Below are 27,921 nucleotides of genomic sequence, written 5' to 3' on the forward strand. Positions count from 1 at the left end.
AATCTATCCCTGCTTAGGGAGTAACTGGTAACTTGGTATTTTACCATTTCCTTGCACGTAAATTACTCCAACTATAATTTAAAAAACCAAATTGTTATCGTAATACTTGGAGGGATTACCATGAAAGAGAGCACAAACAAGAAGAGTAGAAGGCTATGGTTTTGAAAATGCCAACTATCTGAGCTTTCGGTTTCTGAATTACTTTTTAGTTCCCGTGTCGGAAACGCCAAAAACAATGAAGTTCTTTAAAACTCGAAAGTGCCTTCTATTAATGCCTTGCCAAAGACCAACTTTCTATTCCTCTCATTATATTTTCTCCTTTAAATCAACGCTTCACCACGCGCGTACATACCAAACTTAGCGCTGCAGAAGACTTCTTCAATGAGTGGTGTAACCGATGGTAAACAATTAGGGCAAGTATTTCCCAGGGAATCTGGGCAAGGTACTCCATCATGTTCGGGTTGCGCGTAAGAGCTCACGGGCATTGGCGGAGGAGGAATTGGCGTTTCGTATTGGTGAGTTTCACCTTCAACCGCTTCTCCGCATTTAGGAATTTTAGCGGGCCCGTAGGGTAATCCATAGATGGCTTGTTTATTGGTTAATTGAATCTCGTATTTATTATCAGGGATCTCAACGTCGGATAAAAGTATCGCGTAACCAGGACCTCGTTCCAGGACTGAACATCCGCATGCCTCGGAAGCGTGAATGGTGTATTCGTAATCAATTTTCTTAGTATCGCCGTATGGATTAACGTCAAAGAGACCCTTCAGATGATAGTGGGAACATGAACTTGGTAGTTGAAACTCTAAGGGAATTAAGATCGGTGTTAAGCAATGTTTTATGATTGGTTTACTTGATTATGTGGGTAGTACCTTGTTGATAAACCAGTTGTTTCTCGGCCTTGTTTGACACTGTGGGGTGATGTTTAAAGTCAGTAATAAGGAAAAAATTAAATGCTAGATGAATATATTACCGATGACGTTGTAAATTTCTTCACCCTTCATTTCGGTAGCTAATTTAATTTAATATTGAATAAATATAAATTAAAAAATCATTGCATCAATGATTTAATATTCAAACTTACTTTGTACTTCAAGTAAAGGTCTTTCGTAACCGGTTACTTCTATTGATTTTAACCCCCCCCCCCAAAAATATTTAGAACTAGTTTAGCCTTATTTGACCAATATTGACTTACTCTTCGATTGAGCATGATGATCTTTCAACTCCAGACCGTAGGCAAAAACGATAGCTGCCGTTTGAAATACAAATTTTAATCACGTTCCTTATCAATGGTGTTTAAATGGGACGTACCGAATTTAGCGGCACAAAATTTTTCTTTCGATAGTTCAGGATAGTCCTGGTAACAAAGAGGACAGGTGTAATCGTTTTCGGGACAAGATCCGTAAGTAGGGTGTTCCTCGCCGCCGTCTTTGATTTGTAGAACCGGATGGTACGGTTTACGACATTCCGAGATGTATCGGTTGACGTAGACTAAGTTGTGATAGGAGTACCTAAGTACTTTGACTTTGGATATGTCTATTTCGACGTAAGAATCACTGTCTTTAACCAAGGCGTCTGCCGATAGTAAAAGTATGGCGGGTCCGGCAACTTATTTTTTAAAAAAGAGTGTTTTAGTTTCAAGCCATTGCAAGATTTTCGTGGAAAATCTCACAATTCTGCATGAAGTCGCATTGGCACTCGTGGTTTCCGTTGTAAAACAAAACTGGGGATATCATTTTAGATTCTCCGACCAGTACTTTGAAGACTTCCATAACGTGACATTCTTTGTAGTCTAAAGTTAACAAGTTGACTTTAAACTGTGGAAAAAGTCTGCAAATATATTTGATTTCTTACTTTCGTAACGAGGCTGGAAGTCCACTGTTAGCACTGTAATGTTGTATTTAGAATTTATTAGTTTTAGCCCAAAGTAGGACTATGAAGTTATTCAACTCTTTCGTGATTACGTAAAGAGTTGAACTATTCTTGTTTTGTTCGAGTGTACAGTATTGTTTTTATTACCGTAGTCGTAGCCGCATAGGGACTCATCCGCGTAGTCGTCTAGTTTGTCCAAGCAGGTTGGACATTTCGTGGGGTATGATTTACAGGCGTATTGTGGTACTGCGTAGGGTAAAGAATTGATGGTTAAAAGCGTCGTTGACCGCGGAATATTAGTTTTAATATAGTTTTCCGCAGCTACGATTGGTGCCGGAAAGTACGTTCCGCTCGTCATATAACTTTCGTTCCCCCGCTCGTAGTGAGGATAAGGGGAAGGATAGTTAGGAATTGGATAAGCTGGAATTGGGGATGGGTAGCTTGAGTGGTTTGACGGTGAAGCGTAGCTTGGGTGAGATGTTTCGGGATAGAAATAATTTGTTGCAGTTGGATAAACTGGAGCTGGTTGACTAGGATAATTTTGGTTTGCGTAGTTGGGATATCCAGGAGCTGGATAACTAGGGTATGAAGGAATAGGGTATTTATACTTTGAAGCTGGGTAAGTTTGATAATCCGTAGAAGAGTAATTTGAAGGTGACACGTAATTAGCTTTTGCAGGGCGCGTGTTGGTGGAATTGATGTATCTGTATTCGGATGGGAGTGTTCCACCCGTATACTCTTCATGGTAAGGTTCGGGATAATTGGGTGGATAAGGTTGAGAAGCTGGGGAAATTGGTTCTGGGTACTTTTGAGGGTAAGCAGGTACGGAGTAATTTTCAGGGTACTTTTGAGGATAGGCCGGTTGAGGATACGTATAATTTGGAGATGAATAACTTGGTTCTGGGTAATTTTGAGGATAAGCTTGCGCGAAAGAAGGTTCATGGTACGTATAATTGTGATATGGGTAGCTTGGCTCAGGGTACTTTTGAGGATACGCCGGTTCAGAATAAGGTTGAGGATACGCAGGTGCAGAATAAGGTTGGGGTTGCGTGTAATTGGGAGCAGTGTAACTTGGCGCGTACATTTGTGGATACGCCGGTTCAGAATAAGGTTGAGGTTTTGTGTAATTGAAAGCAGGGTAGTTTTGAGGATATACCGGTGCAGAATATGGTCGAGGATGTGTGTAATTGGAAGGAGAGTAAGGTTGAGGATATGTGTAATTGGAAGCTGAATAAGGTTGAGGATATGTCGGTGCAGGATAAGGTTGAGGATATGTCGGTCCAGAATAATTTTGAGGATACGCTGGTGTTGAATAAGGTTTAGGATACACCGGTACAGAATAAGGCTGAGGATATGTGTAATTGGAAGCAGAATAAGGTTGAGGATATGAGTAATTGGAAGCAGAATAAGGTTGAGGATATGAGTAATTGGAAGCAGAATAAGGTTGTGGATATGCCGGTGCAGGATAAGGTTGAGGATATGCCGGTGCAGGATAAGGTTGAGGATATGCCGGTGCTGGATAAGGTTGAGGATATGCCGGCCCAGAATAAGGTTGAGGATATGCCGGCCCAGAATAAGGTTGAGGATATGCCGGCCCAGAATAAGGTTGAGGATATGCCGGTGCAGGATAAGGTTGAGGATATGCCGGCCCAGAATAAGGTTGAGGATATGCCGGTGCAGGATAAGGTTGAGGATATTCCGGTGCAGAATAAGTTTGAGAATGTGTGTAATTGGAAGCGGGGTACGTTTGGGGATACGCCGATGTAGAATAAGGTTGGGGATGAGAATAGTTTGAAGTTTGTCCCGTGTAATGTTTAGGATAAGTCGGTGCAGAATAGTTTGAAGGTGAATAATTTGGTTTAGAGTATAGGGGTGGTGAATATTTTGGATTTGGATAACTTGAAGAATAATTTTGAGGGTATGCCGGTGCCGGGTGGTATAATTTCGAAGAAATTTGTACGGAATAGTTCGAAGATGGATATATTGGTGCTGTGTGTGGTTTAGAATAAATTGGGGCTGAATAATTCGAATGTGAGTAACTTGAAGAATAATTTTGGGAATAATCTGTTGCAGGATAACGATTAGAGTACAGTGGTGCAGAGTGGTAAGGCTTAGGATACATAGGTACCGAAGAAGGATTAGGGTACGCTGGTGAAGCGTAGGGATTAGGGTAAGCCGGTGAAGCGTAAGGATTAGGGTAAGCCGGTGCAGCGTAGGGATTAGGGTAAGCGTATTGTTTAGGGTACGCGTATTTCGGTTCTACTGGATGCGTAGCTGGGACGCTGTACGATGAAACCGGGTAACTGTATTCAGTCGTATTGTAGAACAGTTTTCGTACAGAACCCTTAAATCCGTAGTTGGGTAAGCTATAAGAATAAGAATGAACTTGGGGTGTTGAATAAGATGCCGTAGTGTGATACGGCGAGTGGGCGGGTTTAGGATAATCTGGATAATGCTGAGGTGGGTGGTGAGGTTGAGCGGGGTAAGCGGAAGGGGTATGCGATTCCTCATAGTTATGTTTAAATGTCGGGTAATCGCTCTGCATTTCGGAATCTTCGTTTTCGAAGATGGACGATTCATCTGACAAAATTGGGCGTTAAATTGGGTAATTATATATGAAATCAAACAAATCCGCGTGGTAAACTAAACAAATTAGCTCTTAACGAAAGAAATGTGGTGTTTATTTTATCTAAGACCGAACCTTTACTCATGGCCTCGCATTTCTCAAAAGCGGCATTAATTCGGTTTTCATTAACTCGGTTATGAGCTAGAATGATGGCTTGATCGTCCAAAGACACTCCAGTTATAACTCCCTCTTTTTCTGTCCAATTGTCACGGTCCGTTATTATGTAGACTCGTTGAGATTCTGTTGTCAGCAGAAATTGAGGTGAATTAGCTTTTTATCAACTTTGAATAAATTCGATCAAGAACCAACATAAGACCTGAGATCATTCAAAGATAGAATTGGTCTTTCGCGGACACCGTGATCTCGGGTCCCCCCAATCATTGTTCCACATTCAATCACGCGTCACCGAAATATTTCTAACTATAGGAGGACCTTGGTAGGAGTAGATGGAAACCTAAACGTTCTCAGGACGTATGTGGGTTCTTGGTTAGGTATAATCGAGAGTTTCGCACTTTGCGTCACAAGTTTCAAGCAATCGCCAGACATGGATTCCGATATGGAAAATTGCAAATATCTTTGAAACTTCCATTTCTCCGCCTCGAAAAGGGATTCGATAACTCGAAGACGACCGCATGTGTTTCTTTCGTAAGACGGTGGACTTATAAGCGTCGCTTGTACGACTGTATTTTAAGAAAAGTTTGTTTTTATCAAAGTTGTAATTTAATATTAATTATATACGCAACTTTGTATCAATCTTTAGAAAAAAGCTGACATATTTTAATTTTATCAAGATGTTCTTGGTTTCAAGTTAATCATTTTTTTTTCACTGACTTACGATTTTGCATATATTTGACAAAGAGAAGCTAGTTTACCGTTTTGAGTTTCGCATATTCGCTTCGTAATCGATAAGTCAAAGGTCGTTAAGCATTTTGGTGTCGATTCTGACGTCTTTGGGCAAATTTCTTCATCCCTATTCACGAATATAATATTTCCCAAAGTTAACCTTTTTTCCTTCGAGTTTGCCCTTCAGTGCATAACGTTTGATGCGGTAACGCGCAAAACCGTATTAACTTGAAGGAGAGAGGAATGGAGTGGGAACCCCCATACCTATAGCGTTGCCTCTGTACCCCCACCTACGGCAAACGTAGTCCTCCCATCATCCTCAACGGTTAGGTAAGGCGAGGTACATTGGGAGAGATACGGTGCCGCAGTTCGCCCATCACCATTTCCCATTCATCTCACCTCCCTTATCCCTGGTATAATTATTTTCAGAAACGCGTGCCTTCTCAATTTTTTTTTTTTTTTTTGAATTTTGGTCCGAATTGTAACTCGTGGCTTCAACTTTGAACTAATTAGATAGCTTCATCAGAAACTCCACCAATGAAGCCGCAAAATTTAAACGGAGGAACTTAACACAGTTAAAATCAAAAGAAATTTTACTAAGTTTTAGGCAATGTGCGGGTAAAAACTTAAATTTAGTTTCATTAGTTCCAATACTGGAACCCCTAACCTAATTTATTCCAACACTAAAATCAGAAATTTATACCTTAAGTTAAGTGGTATCAGAAGTATATAATACTTTTCTTCGAGAGAACTGTACCACCACAAAGTGGGGTAAGTGTAACGTCATTCTTCCCAACATCATTTTACATTTGGAGCAAGGTTACTAAATCGAATTTACATGCGCGATAAATAGTTCCCTCATCATTACTCTATTAGCGTTTAACTATTTGGCTAGACGTATGCGCTTGTGGATTTTTGTCCCACGTCAAGATTGCTTGCTGCGGATTTAGTACCAAACAATTATAGAATTCACCCTAGCACGGTGCGATGCCCATCTGAAGTTTGATGAGCGAGAGAGCAAACAAAATGGTGCATGAGCCTGAGAAGAATGACGTTACATAACTAAAGTATTAAGAGGATACAGAGTGTCATCCTTCTTCTATTATCCCCTTCTGGTGGTATATATAGTTTTCATACTAGGAGGATTGCTACCATTTACAGCAGGAGGTCAGGCTACTTGTCGGACAAAATGCAGTACCAAGTAGCCTCGTTTCCTTGTGTAAATGGTATAAATGTTCCTAATCTGAAAACGATGTATTAATACAGTTTTAAAGGCCGACTTCCAGCGAAAAGGGTTCTAGCGAACTGAAAACCGAGCATCGAGACTAACAATGAAGCGACCGTGCGGATTTTCGAAGCTCCCCTGGGGCAAAAGTTGGAAGGGTTCTAGCTAACTGAAAGCCGTGCAATCAGTTGTTCTAGCGAACTGAAGATGAACAAAAGAAATCCTTTTAAATTCATCTCCTCTCGAATTTTTGCTTTCCCCTGAAGGAAATTCTCTACTGCGTATCTTCAGTTCGCTAGAACCACATTGTACGGCTTTCAGTTAGCTAGAACCCTTCCATCTTTTACCCCAGCGGGGATTCGAAAATCGGCACGGTCGCTCCATTGTTAGTCTCGATGTTCGGTTTTCAGTTCGATGGAAGTCGGCCTTTAACAAAACCTGAAATTTTTAAAAATGTTTTAAATACCTTAATTCATTTTGCGAAGTATCACACAGAACGCTTGATGTAAGTAACAAAGCGCTCACTATAAAGCCAACGCTGTAAAGACCCATAGCTGGGCGCCTGTGCTAGAAGTTTCGCGAGACACTTCTTTCTTGGGTTCCTAAACTTAAAGCTTTCAACACCCAAGTGAGACTGTATATCCCAACCAAACTGCGTTACTGAGTACCTAAATGCTTACCCCAGTCCTTATAACTCTGATTTTCGCATTTATTTCGGAAATTATCGGTCTCTTTCAACTTGTCAAATCATCTTTAATGTATCAGCATAGAGTATGGTGTCAATTTTCAAATAGTTTGCAGATTATAAAAAATTAATGCAAATTTAAGTTTAAATTTATCTTCTTATCAATCGAAAAACTGGCTCTTAAATGACTGAGGCAGATTTAATAACTTTTAAATTTATGAATGCTACGCATAAATTTTAACAAACTCGCGAAATTGCCGCGTATCATTTAACGTAGGGAAAAAAACACTGATTCATACAAGATCATTTATTGATCGAATTTTACATTTAATTTATTTAAATCGGGAATAGATTTAATTTTAGAAGTAGGAATGGAGAACGGTTAGTATTTACTTCAGTCCGACTTATAGACCACCCAGTATAGAGCCCCCCTCCCTCCAACACGTAACGAAAAGTTTAAATTATCTTATTGGCTCACTTATACTACGTTTTGATGACGCTGCTGACGGGGACGGCCATTTATTGTATAAACAAAGGGTTAAGGAATGTGACGTGGTTTTTAGGGGAGGGGTCTGAGAAAAACGTGACGAAGCGTGATCTGGGGGACGGGGGGGGGTCAGAAAATGCCTTTTTATTTTTGCGTGACGTAGTTTATGGACGGTCAGCCCTAACCTACAATAATTAAACATCTTGAAAATTAAAATTGGTGTCGGAATTGAATGTCCCATGTGACAGAAATTTTTTTACGAGCATTCAAGAAAGCAGTAGACCTATCCATTCGTATTTTAACCTGAAAAGAAAGCCGGTATAGAAATATATAATTTTGCGCCTAACCAATAGATTATTTTTACAATGTGAAGACACGTATTCGTTACAACAAATTGTTTTAATTTGTCTAAAAACAACCACTTTATGGTATACTTGTTAAACATACACAATGTGTCCAACTACAGCTTTTAGATTTCACAATTGTTTGTTTTTCCAGCGATAAAATGAATGGAACAAATAACAAACTGGTCAAAGTCTAATTTGGTATTGAAACAAGTCCTTTTTTATTTGAAATACTCGATAACGTTGTTAACTCGTCTTCTAAAACGTATATGGGATATAGTTATTAAGTAGACATTTATCTTTTTACCAAATAATTCATCATATTACGGGTAATTTTTTTCATTAACCTACTACTGTTATAATTATGCAATTCCAATTGTCCAGTTCTTTTTTTTAACCATAGACACGTGTTCTGGAAGATGTCACCGAAGGATTGCAAGGATTTCTTAATGGGAACTCTTTCCAGAACAAGGAATATTTTCTAAAACCTCCGCTACGAAAGAAACGCGGCTTTTTCAATAACGCTATAACGTATATAATGAACTCGAACAGCACTAGGAATCTAAAAATATACGTGTGGAACTAGACAAACCGCGGGTAAAATAGTAGTATTCCCCCTCCACGGATTTTTAAAAGTTTGTACTCATTTCTGATAGTAAATGAGGTGAGGAACACGATGCCGTTAAAAATTTCCACCGCAAATCATTTTGAATTTTTTTTTTTTCTTTCAAAATATATGAAAATTGCAATATTTTGGAAAAGGACAAATCTAATTGAAACTGAAGCTAACCCAACCTAACTGAACCTAACCTAACCTAACCTAACCTGAACCTAACCTAACCTAACCTAACCTGAACCTAAAATATCCCAAACATAATCTAAACAAGTGTATGCGCCCCAAATATCAAATATAAAAACAACCATAAGCAATATGTGCTACCTTTTTTTTTTTTTTTTAAAAAAATCATTTGCGGCGAAAAATTTTGACGGCATCGTGTTCCCCACCTCATTTACTATCAGAAATGAGTATAAACTTTTAAAAATCCGTGGAGGGGGAATACTACCATTTGGCCAAACCGCGTCCCCTCTAATATTCACTATTATCAGAAGTAGGATAAGGGACTAGAAGTACTGAGCTAACCAAATTCTTCACTCGGCATTTGTGAATATTCTTGATAACACAAGAACGGTTGGCCCTCTGGTAGCGGTTTCAGAATTTTCCCTCCAAAACGTGAGACTTTCGCGGTGGTAGACGGCCGAACTAGATTCAAGGAGCCGCGTCCGTGTTCCGCGGCTTTAGGATGAGGGGAAGGGGGTAGGAAATGTTTTTGGAACTCGACCAATTTTATTCTCTCGAGTGTAGGCGCGATGGAAGCGGTGGCATAAAATCCTCAAATTTGTTCACTAGTGCCAGGATCTACTACCAATGCTAGAGCTCTTTACTTCAAGTCTCATCCTACTTCTGCTATTATATAAAAATCTGACTTTAAATCAAAAATAAAATATAAACTAGGACAGAGCTGAGCTAGCTTTTTAAAAGTTCAACTTGGCTCGAGTTGAAAAAACCATTGACGGCTCGGATTGAGTCGAGTCGAGCCGAGCTGGCTCAGTTAACATATATATATACAGCCGGCTCGAGCTCTTGAACTGAACGATAAAAAACTGGGAAGAGACTAGTAGTTGGTGACCAGAAAAGATGCAGCACGAAAGCTTGGTATGATAAAATTTTCTGACTTAGCTTAGAATACGTTTGACCTTGTCCAGGCCTAAAAAATTACTTTATCCGCTCGTTCAAAGAATTTAAATCACAATATCCTCCATCGTAATCTAGCGGGTTAGTACCTTAGAGTTTTATGATTACCTTGTGTTTTGATGAATATTTAAAAATTGAAACTTCAAGAACAAAGGTTTAAGGGTGCGTAATAATCAGGAGAAGGAAATTTCGGCCCTGTTTGACTAGGAATTTGATATCGACCTCGCGCAATGTTACGATAATGCGTGCTACAAATGTAGAAACCGAATCTCAGTAAATAGCACTAAATTCAAACTACCGTAGTCTTCCACTATTGGGCGGTGTGCTTTTCGGATGGGGAAGAGAGGCGCTGTTAAAGTCTTCTCTCCTTGAAAATTTCCTAAATAGCCTAATATATCAAAATTTACTTTCTCTTCATCTTGGCGAGACCCCGACGCACTCTTTAAATTGCCATCATTAAGTATTGAGTGCATTGTTTCTAAAACGCATTGCATACCGAATGTAAAACGACAAGTGATTTATCTACGAAACCCACTTATTGTAAACAGTAAAATAATTGGATGTTCTAAATTTCCCTTCTTGATTTCTAGACGTTGTCATCTTTGACAGGTACCGGCCCGTATGATCCGTTACTGTGATGTTGAGAACCGGAACACTGGTAGCAGTTATGGCAATTACCGCCGATACAAGTAGTAGTAGTGGCGAAGCTCATGCAGCTACCTCTCTCTCGGTAGCCACGGCTGTTGTACAGACGCAGGCATTCCCCTTGAAGCGACGTCCTATACGTTAAAGAGTGTCTAGGCACTTTCCCAATCCCTCGTTGAACTTTCCAGCGTTCCAGGTGATAACGGAAGGAATTCCTTACCTATAACACTCCTTACCATTAGTCATTATAGTTTCAACAAAATGCGTAACTTAACTTTATCGCTTTGTTTATGATAAAGATACGGTTACAAAATAAGTTGGCGAGCATGCGTTAAATACGCCGCCGCGACCATATTTATAGACTTTACTATTAAATTTTGGATTAAAGTTGAAACTTACTTCTCCGTTAAGGAAACAATACAAAATTGCGACGTTGAGGCCCTGTAATAAAGAAAGATAAGGATATCCGATAAGGTTACGCATTAACGTAAATGGGTTCGATTTCGCCCGATGTTGAAGACTGCGTGAGAATATAAGGATAAATGATAATGGTAATGTTGCAAATGCTTATGATAAATAATTAACGTAATTGTTCATTGCATGAATTAAAAATGAAATTTAAACGTTTTAGCTTAAAAGGAGCGTAGGACCCATTGTTTTGGACTGTTCACGAGTCGAGCTGAGCCAGCTTTTTATAAGCTCAGCTCGGCTCGGGTCGAAAAACGGCGGCTCGGTTAACATATATATTTTTAACAAAAAATTGCTACTACCAACGAAAGACTTGAGAACGACTAGAAATGCTATCCCATGTTTAGGAATGTAGTGGTTCAATAAAATGTGAATAAATCCTTATATTCTCACGGTTAGAGGCGAGAGAAAGCTATTTTTCACACGCTTTATTTCACGTAAAAATACTACGGAACGCTATTGCTGGAGAGAAGAAGGACTAAAAGGAAATAAAACACTATTTCAGTGACTAAGCGCGAGTCGTAGTGGCTCGATCTCGATGCCTCTGAGCTCGGCTCTTCTCGACCTTAAAAAAGCTCGCTCGTTAACTAATCGAGCCGCCAAAGTGTCGTCACGAACCCGAGATAGCACCAAGGGCCGAGCTCATGAACGGTTCTACCCATTTTGGGTCAAGAAGGGGTATATTGCAAAATTTGTTCCCCGAAGTTGGACCGCATTGCCATAGACTGTTGGCTGCTCATTGACCTATTTCCGAAAGGGATATTCTGTGAAATGTCTTTGAAACATAGATTTCTTCCTCCCAATCGTTTTTCTCTTTTTTGCAATGCTTTTAGATTATCTTTGATTGATATTATAATTAAAAATCTTTTCCTTTGGGTCTCTTCACGATAAAAAAATGACACATGTGTCTATATCGCTTCAGTACTTTTTCCTTACTTGAGTTGATAAAAGGGTAGCTTGAAGATATGAAAATATGTATTTTGTTGTTCCGTGAGTGGGGGCGACAAGCACGACCACGTAAGTAATGCCGAGTAAAGGAATTAAGACCAATAGTGCCTTCGCCGCTTTCCTATTCGTAAATACACTCGTGTAAATGTTTCTATTCACCATTGAGGTAACGTAAAGAGTAGTTCTCACCAGTATTGTTTGGACTCTACACTGGTAGCTGCTCGAAGTTTAGTTATCAGAACCCACATGATTTGACCCAGGAAAAATATATTGATCTGAAATAAATAAAAAATAACATCAGATGAATTTATTTTGAGAGATAAGAAAGATAATTGGTAATGCAAAATTGATAAAGAAAGGGGATATATGGAACACCAAGGTTAGGTCTTTTTACCTCTCCGAGTGACGATGACGTCACGGAGAGAGGTATTACCGATGGGTATTACGCTGGACGTGTCTGTGTTTGTGTTTGTGTGTGTCTGACACCGCGTTCGCAGGTGATCGTATTGGCTCACTTAAACTACGTTTGGATGACGTTGCTGACGGGGTCGGCGAAAAATACGTAATTCCTTTTCACCTCTGTCGCCATGACCCGCTTCTTCTTTCACCCCCCCCCCCGGTCCCGTGAAAGGAGGTCCGGGACTTTGACGCACGCCCAGAATGCTCTGTTCTCCATTCCTACTTCTAAAATTAAACCTATCCCTGATAATAAATACACTTACTATAAGGACTACGATGATTGGAAATTGAAAAATATAGTCGAAATGATCTCCAATTTGGAATTCACAACTGAAAGAGGTGAGACTCTTTCAGAATTGACTTTTGGGTTTTTAGTGGTTAATCCATACCTATCTGGGGCCATGTTCTCTTCGAAATGGATACGGGCGTAGTAAGCTTTCACAACTGCCCATGTCGTCACGAATAATGCAGGAAGACCTAAATAGTTCAAAAATATGTTTAGTTTTTAATATTTGAACAAATTAGAGCGACTTCTGAGCTTTGAACAGGTATATATAAGCCATGTTTAATAAACTTAATAGAATATACTAAAAGGACAATGGCGCGATAAAAATGAAGAACCCAGAAATAATACTGGAGTCTACGCATTAAGCATGGTGGAAAAATAAAATTAAAATACTAACCCCAGCCAATTAAGGCGTAGGCGTAAAATTTAACTAGCTCTATTGAAAACGTTTTGACCACGAGAATATAAAGGTAGAGTCCTTCAACGAACATCCAGAAAAAGTTCGTTACCAGCAGGTACGTTAGAAATATCATCATTATACAAGCAACCTATATGTAAAAGAAAAACACGACAAGTGTTAATATTTTCGTGTGGTACAAATTCACTGAACACACGTTTAACTAAAATATTGTTTTTACCAGACCGGTACGATTACAGTTTGTGGGTAATTAGCCATAACTGACGTAAATCGCCCAGTATCAAGTGGAAAATATCAGACCTCGGGGACTTCCGGTTAGGTTAACATAATTTGTAATATATTTAATTCTATTTACCTTGTGAGTGTGTTCGGTTTGATTTTGCTGTAAAATGGCCGTGATTATCCATGTAATGTCGATCAGTACGTATGTAACCATCAAATTCGTATGTATTGTGTTTCTTAAACATCGCAGATCTCTATCATGATAGAAAACCAAAAACACAAAATTCAGTAAACAACGAAATTTTGCTAAAAGCTCCGTTCACACTACATGAAAGTTTACCCTACGCGTCGTGTTTGTCACGTGAGTCCTGTATTTACACACGGGAGACCTGACCTTGTTTAAACCTATAATGCCTTTTAAACTTACTTAAAATATAGGAAAATCCACAAAGCCACTAGTAGAGCCACCAGTGAAAGAACATAGCCTACGCAATATATCGTCTCGGCTTCTTTCGCATTCCAATAGCTCTGAAAAGCGGGAATTAACGAGTTATATAAAACGCGCAAAATAGACTCGCGTTACCTCAATCACATCGTCGTTCGTGGATGATAGCGGTTTGCATTGCGAGTAGTCGGCTTTTTCGGCCCAGGTAGCGTTTTGAAAACAATATCGGGAAGCATTTTCTGTAAAGAAATTTTGATCAACCAACCAGGAACTGTGTAACATAAACGCGGTTAAAATGCATTGTAAAGAGACCCACAATAGAGTAGTGTCGGTAGAGAGGAGAGTAGACTGTGTTGTCCTCCCTCTAGGCGCGCTTTTGTAAGAGGGGATACTGTACGCGCCTGGTAGGGGAGATGACACTGAGCTAAGAGATAGAAGGGTATGACGTTTGCATACGTAGAACTGACATTACACTATATATAAGCCACAGGCTTAATGTGGCCATCCCTTCATAGATAAAACCCTATATTATTTTTCATGCCCATTTTCAAGCTAATATAAGTTTTTGAGCGAACGTTACCATATATTAAGATACAAATTCAGTGGATTCTCCCTCCGTTTTTATGGCACATGGAAAATTTTTAATCAAAATAAAGTCTCTAATCGAGCTCAGTTCCGCCTATGAGTGGGTTGAGGTACTATCGAGTTTCTTTTAAGCTAAAAACTAACGATAACGAAAGGGAAAACTCCGGCCACAACTACAACTACTACTACTACTACTACTACGGCTCGGGTCAAACCAAGAGTCTATCGTATAATACGATGCGGCTAAAAAGGTAACTGAAGAACTTGCTAAAAGAGTTGCAACGTATTAATGTAGAAACAGAAAAGTGCTCATTTATGGCAACATCATCCTCTTTAATTATCCATCTGCACTCATTTGCTGGAACGTCACTTCCAGCTTTCTCACGTTACCTCTAAAAATACATCTAGCGCCAAAAATCCATGAAAGATTTTTCTTTCCCAATTAGCCCCGCTCGTGGACAAGTGATTAAAACTCTAACGTCCAAAAATATCCGGTTTGAAGAACCAGTAAAATTGTTAAGTTATAAAATTCAAGAATATCTCTTATCCCTTCTCGAAAGAACTAATCTCAAAATTTCTAGGGTTCCCGCTACCATTCCTCGAAGAAATCCATAACATTTAACCCCGAACGGTACGAAAAGGTTCATTATCTTGTAGTTCTTTATAGCTTTGTGTTGTTATAACCATTAAAACAAACAATTATTTAAGTATAAAAATTTTTAGTTTCTAGTTATTTGTTTAAAAGATCCAACAGGAAGACTTACTTGATGAGTCGTACGTCACAGAGTTCAGTTCTGGAAAACACTGAACAATCGCCGACGTTCCGGCAGTTGTAATGGGCCAGCAAACCAGTCCGTCGTGCACACTTTCGCACGTCTCATTCCGTTCTAGGATAATAAAATAAACATTCATGAGAAAGACAAGATGGTTTCAGCGAGCTAATATTAAAATTTTGCGCGGCTACGCGGCTGTATACAACTATTTTTCCGGCGAAGCTTGAATGTTAATTCCATTCTGATATTACCTGTAATGTTTGTGTATGTGACGAGCGATTGAAGAAGGCATAGCACTTGAGCGGAATTGTAGGACGTATTGTTATCGAATGTGTTTGAAATGTTACTTTGGAATATCTTGTCGAATTCGGCTATTTTAAACTCATTTGAATTGGACGAGTCATCAATAGTCATTTTCATGCCGAAATTTTAATTCTAATCACGAGCTTTCCAGACGGTAAACTTTACTCGAGTAATTCTCATTTTTAATAATTGCTTGAGAATCGGTGTTCAGGAATCTGCAAAGATAAAAATTTTATTTGAAATTTAGATTGCATTTAATGGTTCTATTCTAAAATGAAAGATTTCAAATTATGTCTACATAAAAGAACGCTTTGACATAGGAAATTGGAATTTATTTTTGTTTTAAATAAAATAGCGACTTTTCCAACCAATGTAAGACTTCAAAATTCCGCTAAGACTTAGGAACAGCATATACAGTGACGTTACCACCACTACAATAATTCTCGCCTCTATTTGAGCCAAGCGATAGTGACGGTCCCAATGGAAAAACAGTGTCTCTGATTATTGGTTTCCATTCTTAATGGTGCCCATAGGAATCGGAGTGCGCCTTGTTTGCTTGTAAACAAGCAAGAACGATCATTTTCGAAGGCCAAGTGCGCTGACGTCATCCCCTTCGTTAAAAAATAACTCTCAATATTTTCATTTCTGTCAGTGGAAAAACGGGGATCGAGAACATTTGCCCTTGCCAAAGAAGGCCTTGCTAAAAAAACATTACATTTGGGTAATTTTAGGACTTTTATCGACATCTGATTATATTTAAATATGCCAGTATTTAAGTTTCCCATAAAAACAAAACTAATGAATAATTATTGCCATAATGTTCATATAGCAATTTCCAATCCTGTTTCAGGACCACTTTAAGGTAATAGGGACTTGGCAATTCGGGCTTAACTCCGCCCACAGCGCCATTATGGTATGTTTTTTTAACAGAATGAAAGCTATATAAGCTCCTCCTCCTGGTATGTTTTTAGCACTAATGGAAGGTAGCCTGACGTTGCATGACGTAGTACTGCCAAGTCCCTATTCAGCGTAGTTTCTTTTCATATTAATTTCCGTCTCAGACCACTTAGCCCATGGGCAGGCAACTGAATAGGGAGCTAGGTTTACCTAGAGCAACGCCTGACGCTAGCGCTGTAGCGGCGGATGTTGTAATTTTGTCACCAAGCCCTAGTGAAATTCGCACCATTTTGTTTTGGTAAAGAAAATAAAGATTAGGAGTGGAACGTTAAGGGCAAGCTCCGATAAATATGATAGCTTTCAAGAATTGAACTGGCAATACGTAACGACAGAGGAAGAGCCATTTCTCATAACAAGTCAACCAGCAAATGTTTAATGTATAGAAGGCAGTCACCCAAACTGATGCCAAAAGAGATCCTGTCTGTTCTTACTCAAGCCAATGTAATATAAACATAGGCGTCTAACAATCCGTTATGTTTCTTACCTCTCCGAGTGACGATGACGTCACGGAGAGGTATTACACTGGACGTATCTGTATGTCAGTTTGTCAGTCACCGCGTTCGCAGTTGGCAATTCGAAGCAAATGTGTTCACAGTTCACTGAAGACAATATGTACGCGGCGATCGGCTGGGGTTACGAGACACGTCTAGCCTGCCAATGGCAGGGCTTTCACCAAAGGTTCATGCATTTGCGAGTTTTCTTGTCATTTATAGTGAATCAGTCGCCTTATATAACCTAAATTTCCAAAAATTGTTAAAGAGGCAAACGCCCTGAAACCTCTTAATTGCGTCTCGACTCGGAGACGTTTATTTTGGTTTACCAACTTGTTTCTTTTTTTTCGGGTCAGAAGATTTGCTGTCGGTCCTATAGAACATCTCGTACTAACTAGTAGGTCACCCCACTTCGTTTTTAGCAATGTTTCCATACAGAGTAGATGTTATAAAGCAGTCAGTGGTTGACCACTAGGGTCTAATAACGTTTTATTTTTTTATTGAAGGCGGTTTTTTGAAAATAGCCAGGAAGAAATAAGAAGGAAACCAGAAGATACTTTCAATGCCATGGAAACTCCGAAATTTCCAAACTTAGAAACGGTTCCGTTTGAGAATAATTTCTCCGAAGCCACTTTGCAGGGCGTGTGTTTGAAAGAAATAACCCGTGGTAACCAGAAAAGTGATTTGGATATGTCATCGAGATCCAATGCCAATGAACAGTTGGTCATTGTCAAATTATGGTCCCACACGTTAGGGACAGTGTGAATCAGGCAACCAAAAACTCTTCGATTTCAAAACCCATATCTTGCGCATTGATTAACTCCAACAAAGGACTGTGGAGGACCGACAAAACTAATTCAGAACGGCAGCAGAGAATTCAGTCCATAACGACAGCGACTAAGAGGCAAGAAGCGATATCTAGTTTACTAGGGAGCAGTTATAAGATGCCTAAGTATTCGCACGCCATAGTCCCAGTCCCCCTTTCAAAATTCAAGGGGGGACGTAAAAGGAGGCCGGGTACTGGAGATTAAGAGCTGGAAATGTGGCGAATTTATACCTTCTCCCTAATAAACAAGATATCGCTTCTTGTAAGAGGCTAATAATGAAACTTGGCTAGAGGAAAGAAGACTATCTTGTTTGCTCCATAATTCGGACTCAAGAAACTAGTTTTTCTGAATATTATCAAGGAAGGAATAAGAGTGCAAAAGAAAATGTCTCTGGAATTTTACCATAGCGACGAGGTTTGTTTTCCTTAGGCTTAGAACCCAAGAAAAGAGACAACGATAAGCGACTCTCTTTCCGGGTCAGGGTGTGTTTATTTTCAGAGCATGAAATACAGTTTCCCTTAAAGACAACTATTTACTTCTCTGAGTGATGTATTTCACGGATTGCATTAATAAGAGCCTACGTGTCAGCGTGTCTATGTCCGTCCGAGACCACGTTCGCGTTGGAAAACCGTAGCAAAAGTGTTCGTAAATTCCGGACCGTGTTAGCGGTTCACAGAAACTCGGTAAATTGTATTTCGTTACTTTATCTATCACTCTCAAGCGTCAGTTATTAACATAAGGAGTATGTTATGAACTAAAACTTTCTGTACGTGTATTAAGTAGGCGTTGGTATTTAGCATTGTTGAAGGTAACGCGTAGAGTTAAAGGGAGGATGAAGTGGAAAATCACGTGATTTTTTTTATCGATTCTTTTTCTAATTATAAGACCAGTCTGCATAGTGAAACATTCAGGAAATACAGTCTCCGAATGATTTTAAAATTCAAATTAGATTCAGATTTTAAGAATAATTTGAAATAAGCCTCTCCGACCAGTCGCGTAACGCACTGCCTTTTTGTCGACAAAAATTCCAGTTGAAGCTCTACATCTCGCGCCAAATTTTATCAAATCTCCCATTTGGCATGGAGCGTGTAACTATAGAGTAAGATAAAATAAGTCCCGCCTCCGTTTCCATCCTCCCCTACCTAAGAAGGGGGTATTGTCGACTATCACGCGAGCACCGGACGCTTAATTATGCCTTCTTATAGTATATTCCTTCTTGTTATAATATAAATAATATAAATTTTTAAGCTTCCTTTTATGACTCGCGAGTTCCCATTGCCGCGTTTGCATGTTGCGAGTTAAAATTATCGGACTGGATTTTATTGCGAATTGTCATTGCAATGTGTGGGCTTGTATTACACTTTTGAGTCTCAATCAGAGAATATTCCTGACCGGATTTGGTTTAAATAAGTTCCCTAATTAAAATTCCATCAAGGCAAAAAAATTCTTCATGATATTCATACGAAATTCGATCCTATATGTGTGAACCAAAGAAAAATCTTGCCGTCAAAGGCCTCCGTAAAAGTCATTTTTATGGCACAGAGCTAAAGTTTACGGTCATTAATATTCGGTCAGGTGGAAACCTAGCTTTATGTTGTACTTTTAAAGTTATCAAAATTTATTTCTTCAAGGCTTTACCTTTTTACGACTGGAATTTTTGTTCGAAGCCTTTGCCAAGTTAACCTTTTCATGCGAAGTCACGTTTTAAAAACTATAAAAGAAGTTTTTAGCCTATAGATCGATCTTTTTTTGACATCCAGTTTTTATGTTTATGGCATTACGTTTCTAATTGAAATATTAAATAATTTAATGCTTGTATATTAACTTCTACGTTCTTTTAAAGAGAGGGTGAAGTGGAAAATCAATAGATTTTTTATCGATTCTTCAACTAATTTTAAGACCAGTCTGCATAGTGAAACTTTCAGGAAATACAGTCTCCGAATGATTTTATAATTGAAATTAGGTTCAGATTTTAAAGGGTATACGGGAATTTACAATTTCATTTCATATTTTAGCACGAAAGTGGTATTATATTACACTCTCAAAATATCAAGTTTTTAATATAATTGAACCAAAGTTTCCATTTTTAAAATCCATTGGAAAATCACGAAAATTAAGTTTCGAAATATCAACAATGTTGTCTTGTCGAGCTTGTTTCCCTGTTTTATGACATCACTATGACACATCATCACAGGGGAAAAAAGCTCGGTAATCCTATACGCGCGAGGTATACGATTCTCGAGCTTTGTCCATGCTTCTCCCCTGTCTAAACTCTGGGTCTGATAGCGGAGAGAGTGGCACCATCTCGCGTATGTGACGTCAGCCAACAGGGAAACGTTTTAGCCTTTCTTAAAAAGTGGATTTCAAATAATTTCATATGAAGCATTTTCAAATGCATATTGCCAAATAACCAGAAATCGGAGAATTAAAAGCTTGATATTTTTGAATTCACAGAAATTAATTCCATCTTTTGTTATATAAATCAGAGGTTTTTCATTCGAAGCTTCTCATACCCTTTAAGGATAAATTGAAATAAGGACCTCCAACCAATCGCGTAACACCCTGCCTTTTTGTTAAAAAAATTCTCGTGGCACGCTCTACATCTCGCGCCACGATTATCAGTTCACATCGCGAGCAAATATGATCAAATCTCGCGATAAATTTCATTTGGCATCTCAACATAATTTGAATTTTAAAATGATTTGGAGGCTGTATTTCCTGGATGTTTCACTACGCAGACTGATCTTATAATATATGTAAAAGAATCGATAAAAAAGCACTTGATTTTCCACTTCATCCTCCCTTTAATCTAGTTTAGCAGTATAATTTAGGTGGAAAATTAATAAAGGTGGCATCGTAGGAACGAGGCGATACTATTGAAATAGACTGTCAATAATATCCAATTAAAAGGAGCGATGGCTCCTTGTAAAACCGATAGATAGACAGACAACGAGGAATTTAATAAAGATGAAAAACAAGAGATAAGCAGCATCTGTCAACCGTTTTAACAGGCGGAGGCCTCTGGCCCTCCATTCTTTTATTTATCTATACTCCCTCTGCTGACAAGATGCTTCTAATATGAAAACAATATATCTTATCCGTGAATTTGCTTTTTTCCTGTACATATTACGCGTCCATAGAACGTTGTTTTATTTATTAACAGAGCTTTTATCCTTCGACCAAATTGTATCGCCAATTTGGTTATAATTTTACACCAAGAAGTGATATCTAGTTTATTAGGGAGAAGCTAATCATTCGCCCCACATTTTTAACACCTGATTTCTGAATTTTATGTGAATTCCGTTGATTACTGAATGAATTATTTGATTTCCATAATCTTTACACTGATTTTCAGTTATTACTTGTGATTTCTGTTTGAATTCCAGTGATTTTTGGTGAATGCCGTTATTACCACTGAATTCTTGGTGAATGCAATGATTATTTCTATTTCAACTGATAACGATTTTTATTTTGCATTTTCGAATTCCTCCATTGATTATGCGTGATTATTTCACGTAATGCGTGATTACCGAGTTCTTGTGATTTCCAGTAATTATCGGAGATTTATTACCTTTGATTACCCACAAAAATGATTTTGATTACTGATGATTTTCTAAGAATTCTAGAAATCAAGTAATCCATTTCTGCGGTTTTGTACATCTGATTATTCAAGTGACTAACCCCTCATATCATTAGTTCTCCTCAATTAAATGTTTCCATGCCATCCGTTATACCAGTTGGTCAATCCTTACGGTCAGTAATCCGAAATACCCCTTCAATTCCACGTTAGCTCATTCTTATTTAAATAATATGGGACCTTTCCCTTAAAAGGAACAAAATCCTCATAATTAAGGACCAATAAAGTACCCGTTTAAATAGGTTGAGTTCTGGTGTTTATACGGAAGCAACTACTCCCAGGGTTACGTTTATTTCGTTCAGTTCATTACAGACTCCGAGTTACATCCTTTGGGAAGCAGATTCCTAACTTCTAATATTACTTTTACTCCTAATACTACTCGGGGAAACTCTTTTTCTTGTTCTACACCCATTACGGTTAGTCAACTTCAATTTTAAATTAACCCTTCATTAGCTACCCTTAGAACTATGCCCAAGTTCAGGGACCATGCCTCTATTGTCAGTTATCCCCATTTCCTTCCCAAGGTTTAGTTGTTATCCTAGGTCAGATTTTACAATCAATAGCTGCCTGTCTCACTCAATTAGTCGCGCTTCAACAACAGACCCCTAAAGTTGGAATAGGGTAGATCCCCCTGAAAGGCTAGCTTATAGTTTCTCAGGATTACCATAATAAAATAAAATACTATACCGAAGTTCTTATTCATTTTAACGAATACTCCAGTTTACATGCCTTTAGTTTTAAGAGGGCATTTTGTTAATTGGTTTAGAGAATTAAAAAGACAGTTCTCAGTCTCGCAGCAATGGTTAGTTAACCCTAACTATCCCCTATTAACCTGGGATATTTTTAAACAAAATTTTAAAGTTGAGTTTAGGGATTCCGACATGCAGTTTCAAAAACTACTCTTAAAGGTGTTGAAACATACTCCATTTTTTGAGTGTTTAAATTATATATGCTTGCCCATCAGGTTTTAACAATTTCAATAGCCTTAAATCTGTGAACGTTAATGAGCCTTTATCTAGCAGAAGTGTGCGTATAAGCTGCGAACGTGAAAGTAGTTCAACGTGCATTATTACAATAATTTCCAGTTAATGTTTTCTATTTGTGGCAAGTTAACATCGTTTTTTAGAGGTATTACTCAAAGTGTCCATGCACCATTCGCATTACTACACACATGTTATCAATAATTACCTCTCCGAGTGACGATAACGTCACGGAGAGGTGTTACACTGGACGTATCTGTGTGTTTGTAGGTGTCTGTCACCGCGTTCGCAGTTGGAAAATCGGTGCAACGTGTTCGCAGAATTCTCAAGTTTATGTGGCACTCTTCGTAACTTTATGTGTATGCGAGCCACTATATCGCCTTAGATCGTTGTTAGTTGCGGTACAACCTTAGCGCATTGGAAACCACACGGAGTAATGCAAAATTATTTTTGCCCTTGTTTGATTCTCGAGTCCTGCTGAACGTATATTTTAGAGGCTTAGATCGGACAAACATTACCATTCTAAAATTAGCTTTTTAATGAGAATTTTGGTCGGTCAATTTATTACAGATTTCAAAGAATGCAGCTTGATTTATATTTCAATCTAAGATTAAGGCGACATTTTCTAAACTGCCAAAATGCCCTTTTAAATATTGGCTCTCGAATGATATGTGACAGTCTAACGCGTTTATTTATAGCCCGGGAATAAAATTAATTACGACTAATAAAGGTCGTGTATTGTCACTTAATGTAATAAAAAAATCAAAACTAGAGCTCTCTTTATAACGCCATGATCGCGCGATTTTAATATTAGACAATATTTATATCTGTAACAAAATACCACTGGCTGATTCATTTATTCGGAACGTCATATTTTTAAGATGGCTTATATATTTCAATTAAGGAAGTCGGGTTTGTCACTTTAATTCTCACGTCGTGTCCGAAAATATTATGAAAACATTCTTATGCATTATTTAGAGCTCGGCATTATCTATCCAATATCCGAAAATTAGTAAATAATAATTGATATTTGACAAAAATATTTGTGGATAAACGATTTAACATATAACCTCTGTGTATGGACAATGGTATGGATAAAGATAAAATGTAGAGATGGGCCGATACCGATGCCATATCGGTATCGGTACCGATATTTGGCTTTAACCGATATATCGGTATCGGTTATAAATGAACCGATATTTCTACCCGATATTTTTTGAAGAAAATAAATACTTATGTTGAGAGTAGATGGCGCCATAAGACCTAAACTCTATGACAGCACAGTTTTTCATCTATTTTTGGATAACGTTACTAGTGTCCAAAATGGGTTTGTCGTATATGATAAGCCAGTTTTATAGTTTCAAGTACCGAAATTGGATCGAGAATCATCGAAGGATCGGGTAAAATATCGGTATCGGTACGTATCGGATCATATCGGTATCGGTTTAAACTGGTATCGGCCCATCTCTAATAAAATGACGTACAGCATTTTACCTCTCCTAGGAACGATGTCGTCACGGAGAGGTATTACACTGGACATGTCTATGTGTCACTCTGTTCCCAAATCGGAACAAACGTGTTCGCGGAAAGCAAATTTTTGGCTTCTACTCCCATCGTTAGGGTTAAGATGTACGCGGCGATCGGCTAGGGTTACGAGAAACGTCTAGCCTCCCAATGGCAGGGCTCCACCAAAGGTTCACGCAATTGCCGGTTTTATTATCATTTATTGTGCATTAATCGCCACATATACCCTAAATTTCCAAAAATTGTTAAAGAGGCAAACGCTTGAATTATAACAAGCTATTATTATTACAACAATAGCTATGTTTCAAAATATTTTAGGAATAACGTTTCTTAAACCGATTTAACTAGAATCAAAGCAAATTACTGTCGATTAAAATAATTAATATCAATGAAATTTATTTAATTATTTAAGAAACCCCCCTTAATTGCGTGAATAACTCTTGTCTCGACTCGGAGAGGTTTATTTTGGTTTCCCAACTTGTTTTTATATTACATTTCTTTAATAAAAATATTATTTTAAAATAAGCTTTTTAACATAAGGTATCCATTGCATAATAAATTTGTGAATTTGACACTTATGTGTTTCCATTTTAAAAGCAATGTATATATAGACACTAGAATTTTTAATAGGTGTGTACACAGTAACTGTTTACTTTCAATTTTATAGGACCTGTTAAAGAGATACTTGACTTCAATTATAAAACGATACTTCTTTAGTTTCAACAGAAGTTCTTTAGTTTCAACAGAAGTCTATTAAATTAGCCTAGGCGAATTTAATGGACTTCTGACCGATAAACCATAGCGCAATTGAAAATTCAATGGTGCTAATTTCTATTAGGTCTCGCGGTCCAGTTTACGTCTTTTATAATCAAGATTGCTGGCAACAAATTGCAGATTGAATAAGAAAATGCAAAAAAAGTCTTTCAACTCCATAAAAAATTGAGTAAAACGTTATTCAAAAAGGCTTTTAGGGAAGAGCGAATAGAGTACAAAAGAAAATTTATGGTAAACAAGTATAGCATCAGGTATACCGCAAAAAACTTCGATAGAAATCTGAAAATAGCCAGTCTAAAATAAAATCGATAAGGCGTTTGTCTATCAACTTTAAAAAGCCTTCAGAAAATGCTAAAATAAGCTAAACTGCACCATTCAATCTATAGCACCAGAAGCCTTTTCTATGAAATTTCCACACATACTTTTTCTTTGAAAAGACGCTAATTTTCCTTTTTCCATTATTCTGCAACGGTTTAGGCCTACCCCGTTGCGGACAACAGTGTCCTGAAGCTTTAATTTTGGTCTGGTGCCCTGCAATTTTCGTAAAGCACCCAGCATGGTGCAGGGTTTCAGTAAAATGGCAACTTAATTCCGATCCAACAGAAGGGAATCGAAAAATGTAGAAAGGGCAAGGGAGGAAATGAAATCAAGTTATTTAAAACTATAAGATGATAGCCCTCGAAACTGGATATCTTGCGAAACCCCAATGTATGTACTGGTTGGAGCAGACGTCTCTTGGACGGGGAGAACGGAGAAGCTAGAAAGCACTGTCGTTGCTCGCTTACGACACAGTGAGGGGCTGGACAGTATCGCTGATATCGCTGAACCTCTACAGCGCATACCCAGTACGCCCTGTAGAGGTTATGAAAACCAAACCGATTGATTTGAAATGTGTTAATCCTGTAATGCAATTTGGAAATTGGAGAACGCAAACACAGGAACAAGAATAGAATCTAAGAAACCACACGGGGGGGTTCTCATTCCCTAATGAATGCCTTGAAATTAGAGATGGCCGATACTAGGCTTAACCCGATAGCGATTGATACCGGTGCAAACATGAACCGATACCGATATATACTCACTATGATCCAAAACCCGATCGTTAACCGATACAGATATTTTTAGTAGTACAGAGCCATTATATGCATTAAAAATACTAGTAAATAATTATAGAGTAATTTCATGAATTATACTAAGTACAGTACAATGTTTAGAGGAACTTTCAAAATAATATCACGGCTTACTGACATTCATAGAAATGTATTATCACTATCAATACATTACTAAAAATGTCACGTAACGCCATATAAAGCATTTTAAACGAGTATCGGTTTAGTATCATATTAGACCAACCGATCCGATAGTATCGGGAAACACCGAGTATCGGCGCCGATACCGATATGGTATCGGTACCGGTTCATCCCTACTTGAAACAGATTCTATACAGTGTTTTTAAATTTTCAACGCGATTTTGTATGAGACAAATAGCATACAAGAAAGACACGAGGCAGGCTCTCGGAAAAAGGGAAGATAAGTTAGGATTTTCTGCATTGAAGGTTTGAAACGAATTCAAGTTCGCAAGTTTGTCCCTATTGTTTGTAATGAAAGTACCGTTCTTTTAATTACAAGAAGAATCCATCAAGTTCAAAATTCTATGAAAACAATATAGGATTTATAGGTATATTCCAATGTTTAGAATGCGGATATGGTAACGATGAAAGGACTTAGAAGTCGGTTAAAATTGGCAAAAGTTCAGGGTACATTTAGAAAAATGATGATCTGAAGATAAATGAACAAGGGCAAAAATCATTTTGTCATACTCCGTGTGGTTTCCAATGTGCTGAGGTTGTACAACACCCAACAACGATCTAAGACAATACATTGTCTTGCATGAAGTTACGAAGAGTGCCACATAAACTTGAGAAATACCTGCCCAATTCAATACTCGAGGAATACAGTGACCACGACATTATAAGGTGCCATTTCTAGTTTAGTATACATTTTTTCTCTTTCCGTTTTAAAAATCCCCGATTTATCCAGGTTCCGTACAAACCCTGGAATAGGTTAAACGTTTTTCTTAGATTACATATCAGTGGATACCATAAAATGTAAAGCGTAGAAGTGGGAAAACATTACAATTTTATAAATATTGATGGGATTTAAAGAAAACCGAGGGGTTAGTCACTTGAATAATCAGATGTATAAAACCGCAGAAATAGATTACTTGATTTCTAGAATTCTTAGAAAATCATCAGTAATCTTATGGGCGATCAACGGTTATTAGAAATTTCCGATAATCACTGGAAATCACGTGAAATCTTGAGAAAAATCAGAAATAATCACATGATTTACTTGTAATCTTTTGTAATCACACATTTCGTGAAATGATCACACATAATCAAATCCAAAATAAAAATCGTAATCAGTTGAAATAGAAATAATCACAGCATTCACCAAAAAAATCACCGGAATTCATTGGAATTCAAACAGAAATCTGCAGCAATAACGGGAAATCAGTGTAAAGATTATCGAAATCACCCAAGATAATCGTAATCACGGAAATCAAGGAATTCATTCAGTAATCAACGGAATTCACGTAAAAATTCAGAAATCGCTGGTTTACAAAATTATGGCGAATGACTATCCCCTCGAAAAAAAACGCAATCATTTGCTTGGATAATAATAAAAAACTGTGTTAATTTGAAAGAGAAAAAAATAATCATTGAGAAAATGCTGTTAGAAAGTTTTAAAATAAACCGTGAAGAACACTTACCCCCGATTATAACCTTAGATTATTTGTGAAAGGTACATCTACTTTAAAACTGAGTCATAAAGGTCGTAACGTAGTCTTTGTACATATTAAATCGAATACAAACTTACCAATTATTACGGAACGGAACTTCCTGAATAAGTAAAAGTCACAGTCTTGGTAAAATAGTCAAGTTAGTGAATCACTGTCGCGTTAACGAAACGATGTTTTTTTTACGATCGAATACTCAATTAGAACGTTGTTAAAAATCAAGGTCCACGGATCTTTTTGAATTTAAAATTTAATTTGGCCTTCGAAAATAAAATTTTTAGCAAACTATTTTTATTCAACTCCTCCCTATTACTAATATTTCGTTGTCATAGTTAGGTCGGAGTATTTCGTGCCATTCTAGATATAACACTTATTAAAAATCTGTTCGGGCGCCAATCGGGCCAACGGCACTATGAAAATCAAAACACGTTACAAGCTCGATATATTACACGTGTATGTATTGCGACTAGAAAATTTCTGCCTTCGACGTTAGAGTGTCTGAGCGACGTTTGCTCGATCTGGCCCCTACGTTTTTGTTTTTAAA

At 38.0% G+C, this 27,921-nt stretch overlaps 2 protein-coding genes across 2 annotated transcripts; both read right to left on the bottom strand.

Moving 5' to 3' along the window:
• Window positions 1-3: 3 nt before the first annotated feature.
• On the bottom strand, window positions 4-7,118 carry LOC149623101 (uncharacterized). The gene is made up of 15 exons (XM_089853269.1): window positions 7,033-7,118; window positions 6,519-6,584; window positions 5,371-5,468; window positions 5,011-5,178; window positions 4,574-4,738; window positions 2,020-4,452; window positions 1,855-1,887; window positions 1,673-1,792; window positions 1,312-1,608; window positions 1,196-1,249; window positions 1,085-1,123; window positions 974-1,012; window positions 873-911; window positions 353-805; window positions 4-71 (listed from the first exon to the last, which is right to left on the bottom strand). Exons 1-15 carry the CDS (start codon window positions 7,116-7,118, stop codon window positions 4-6), a joined length of 4,158 nt encoding a protein of 1,385 aa, XP_089709395.1.
• Window positions 7,119-7,834: 716 nt separating this feature from the next.
• Window positions 7,835-27,912, bottom strand: LOC149623102 (diuretic hormone receptor-like). Its single transcript, XM_089852610.1, has 13 exons — window positions 27,458-27,912; window positions 15,336-15,602; window positions 15,076-15,198; window positions 13,865-13,965; window positions 13,709-13,809; window positions 13,415-13,535; window positions 13,039-13,189; window positions 12,745-12,832; window positions 12,619-12,685; window positions 12,086-12,171; window positions 11,885-12,017; window positions 10,880-10,921; window positions 7,835-10,700 (listed from the first exon to the last, which is right to left on the bottom strand). The coding sequence occupies exons 2-13, from the start codon at window positions 15,502-15,504 to the stop codon at window positions 10,422-10,424; spliced, it is 1,461 nt and encodes a 486-aa protein (XP_089708736.1). The 5' UTR covers window positions 15,505-15,602; window positions 27,458-27,912; the 3' UTR covers window positions 7,835-10,421.
• Between the last annotated feature and the right edge of the window lie 9 nt (window positions 27,913-27,921).

Source organism: Phalangium opilio, unplaced genomic scaffold, assembly GCF_054372755.1.
Source record: "Phalangium opilio isolate 3A_F unplaced genomic scaffold, DU_Popi_V2 ptg000113l_1, whole genome shotgun sequence".
Taxonomy (NCBI): Eukaryota; Metazoa; Arthropoda; class Arachnida; order Opiliones; family Phalangiidae; genus Phalangium; species Phalangium opilio.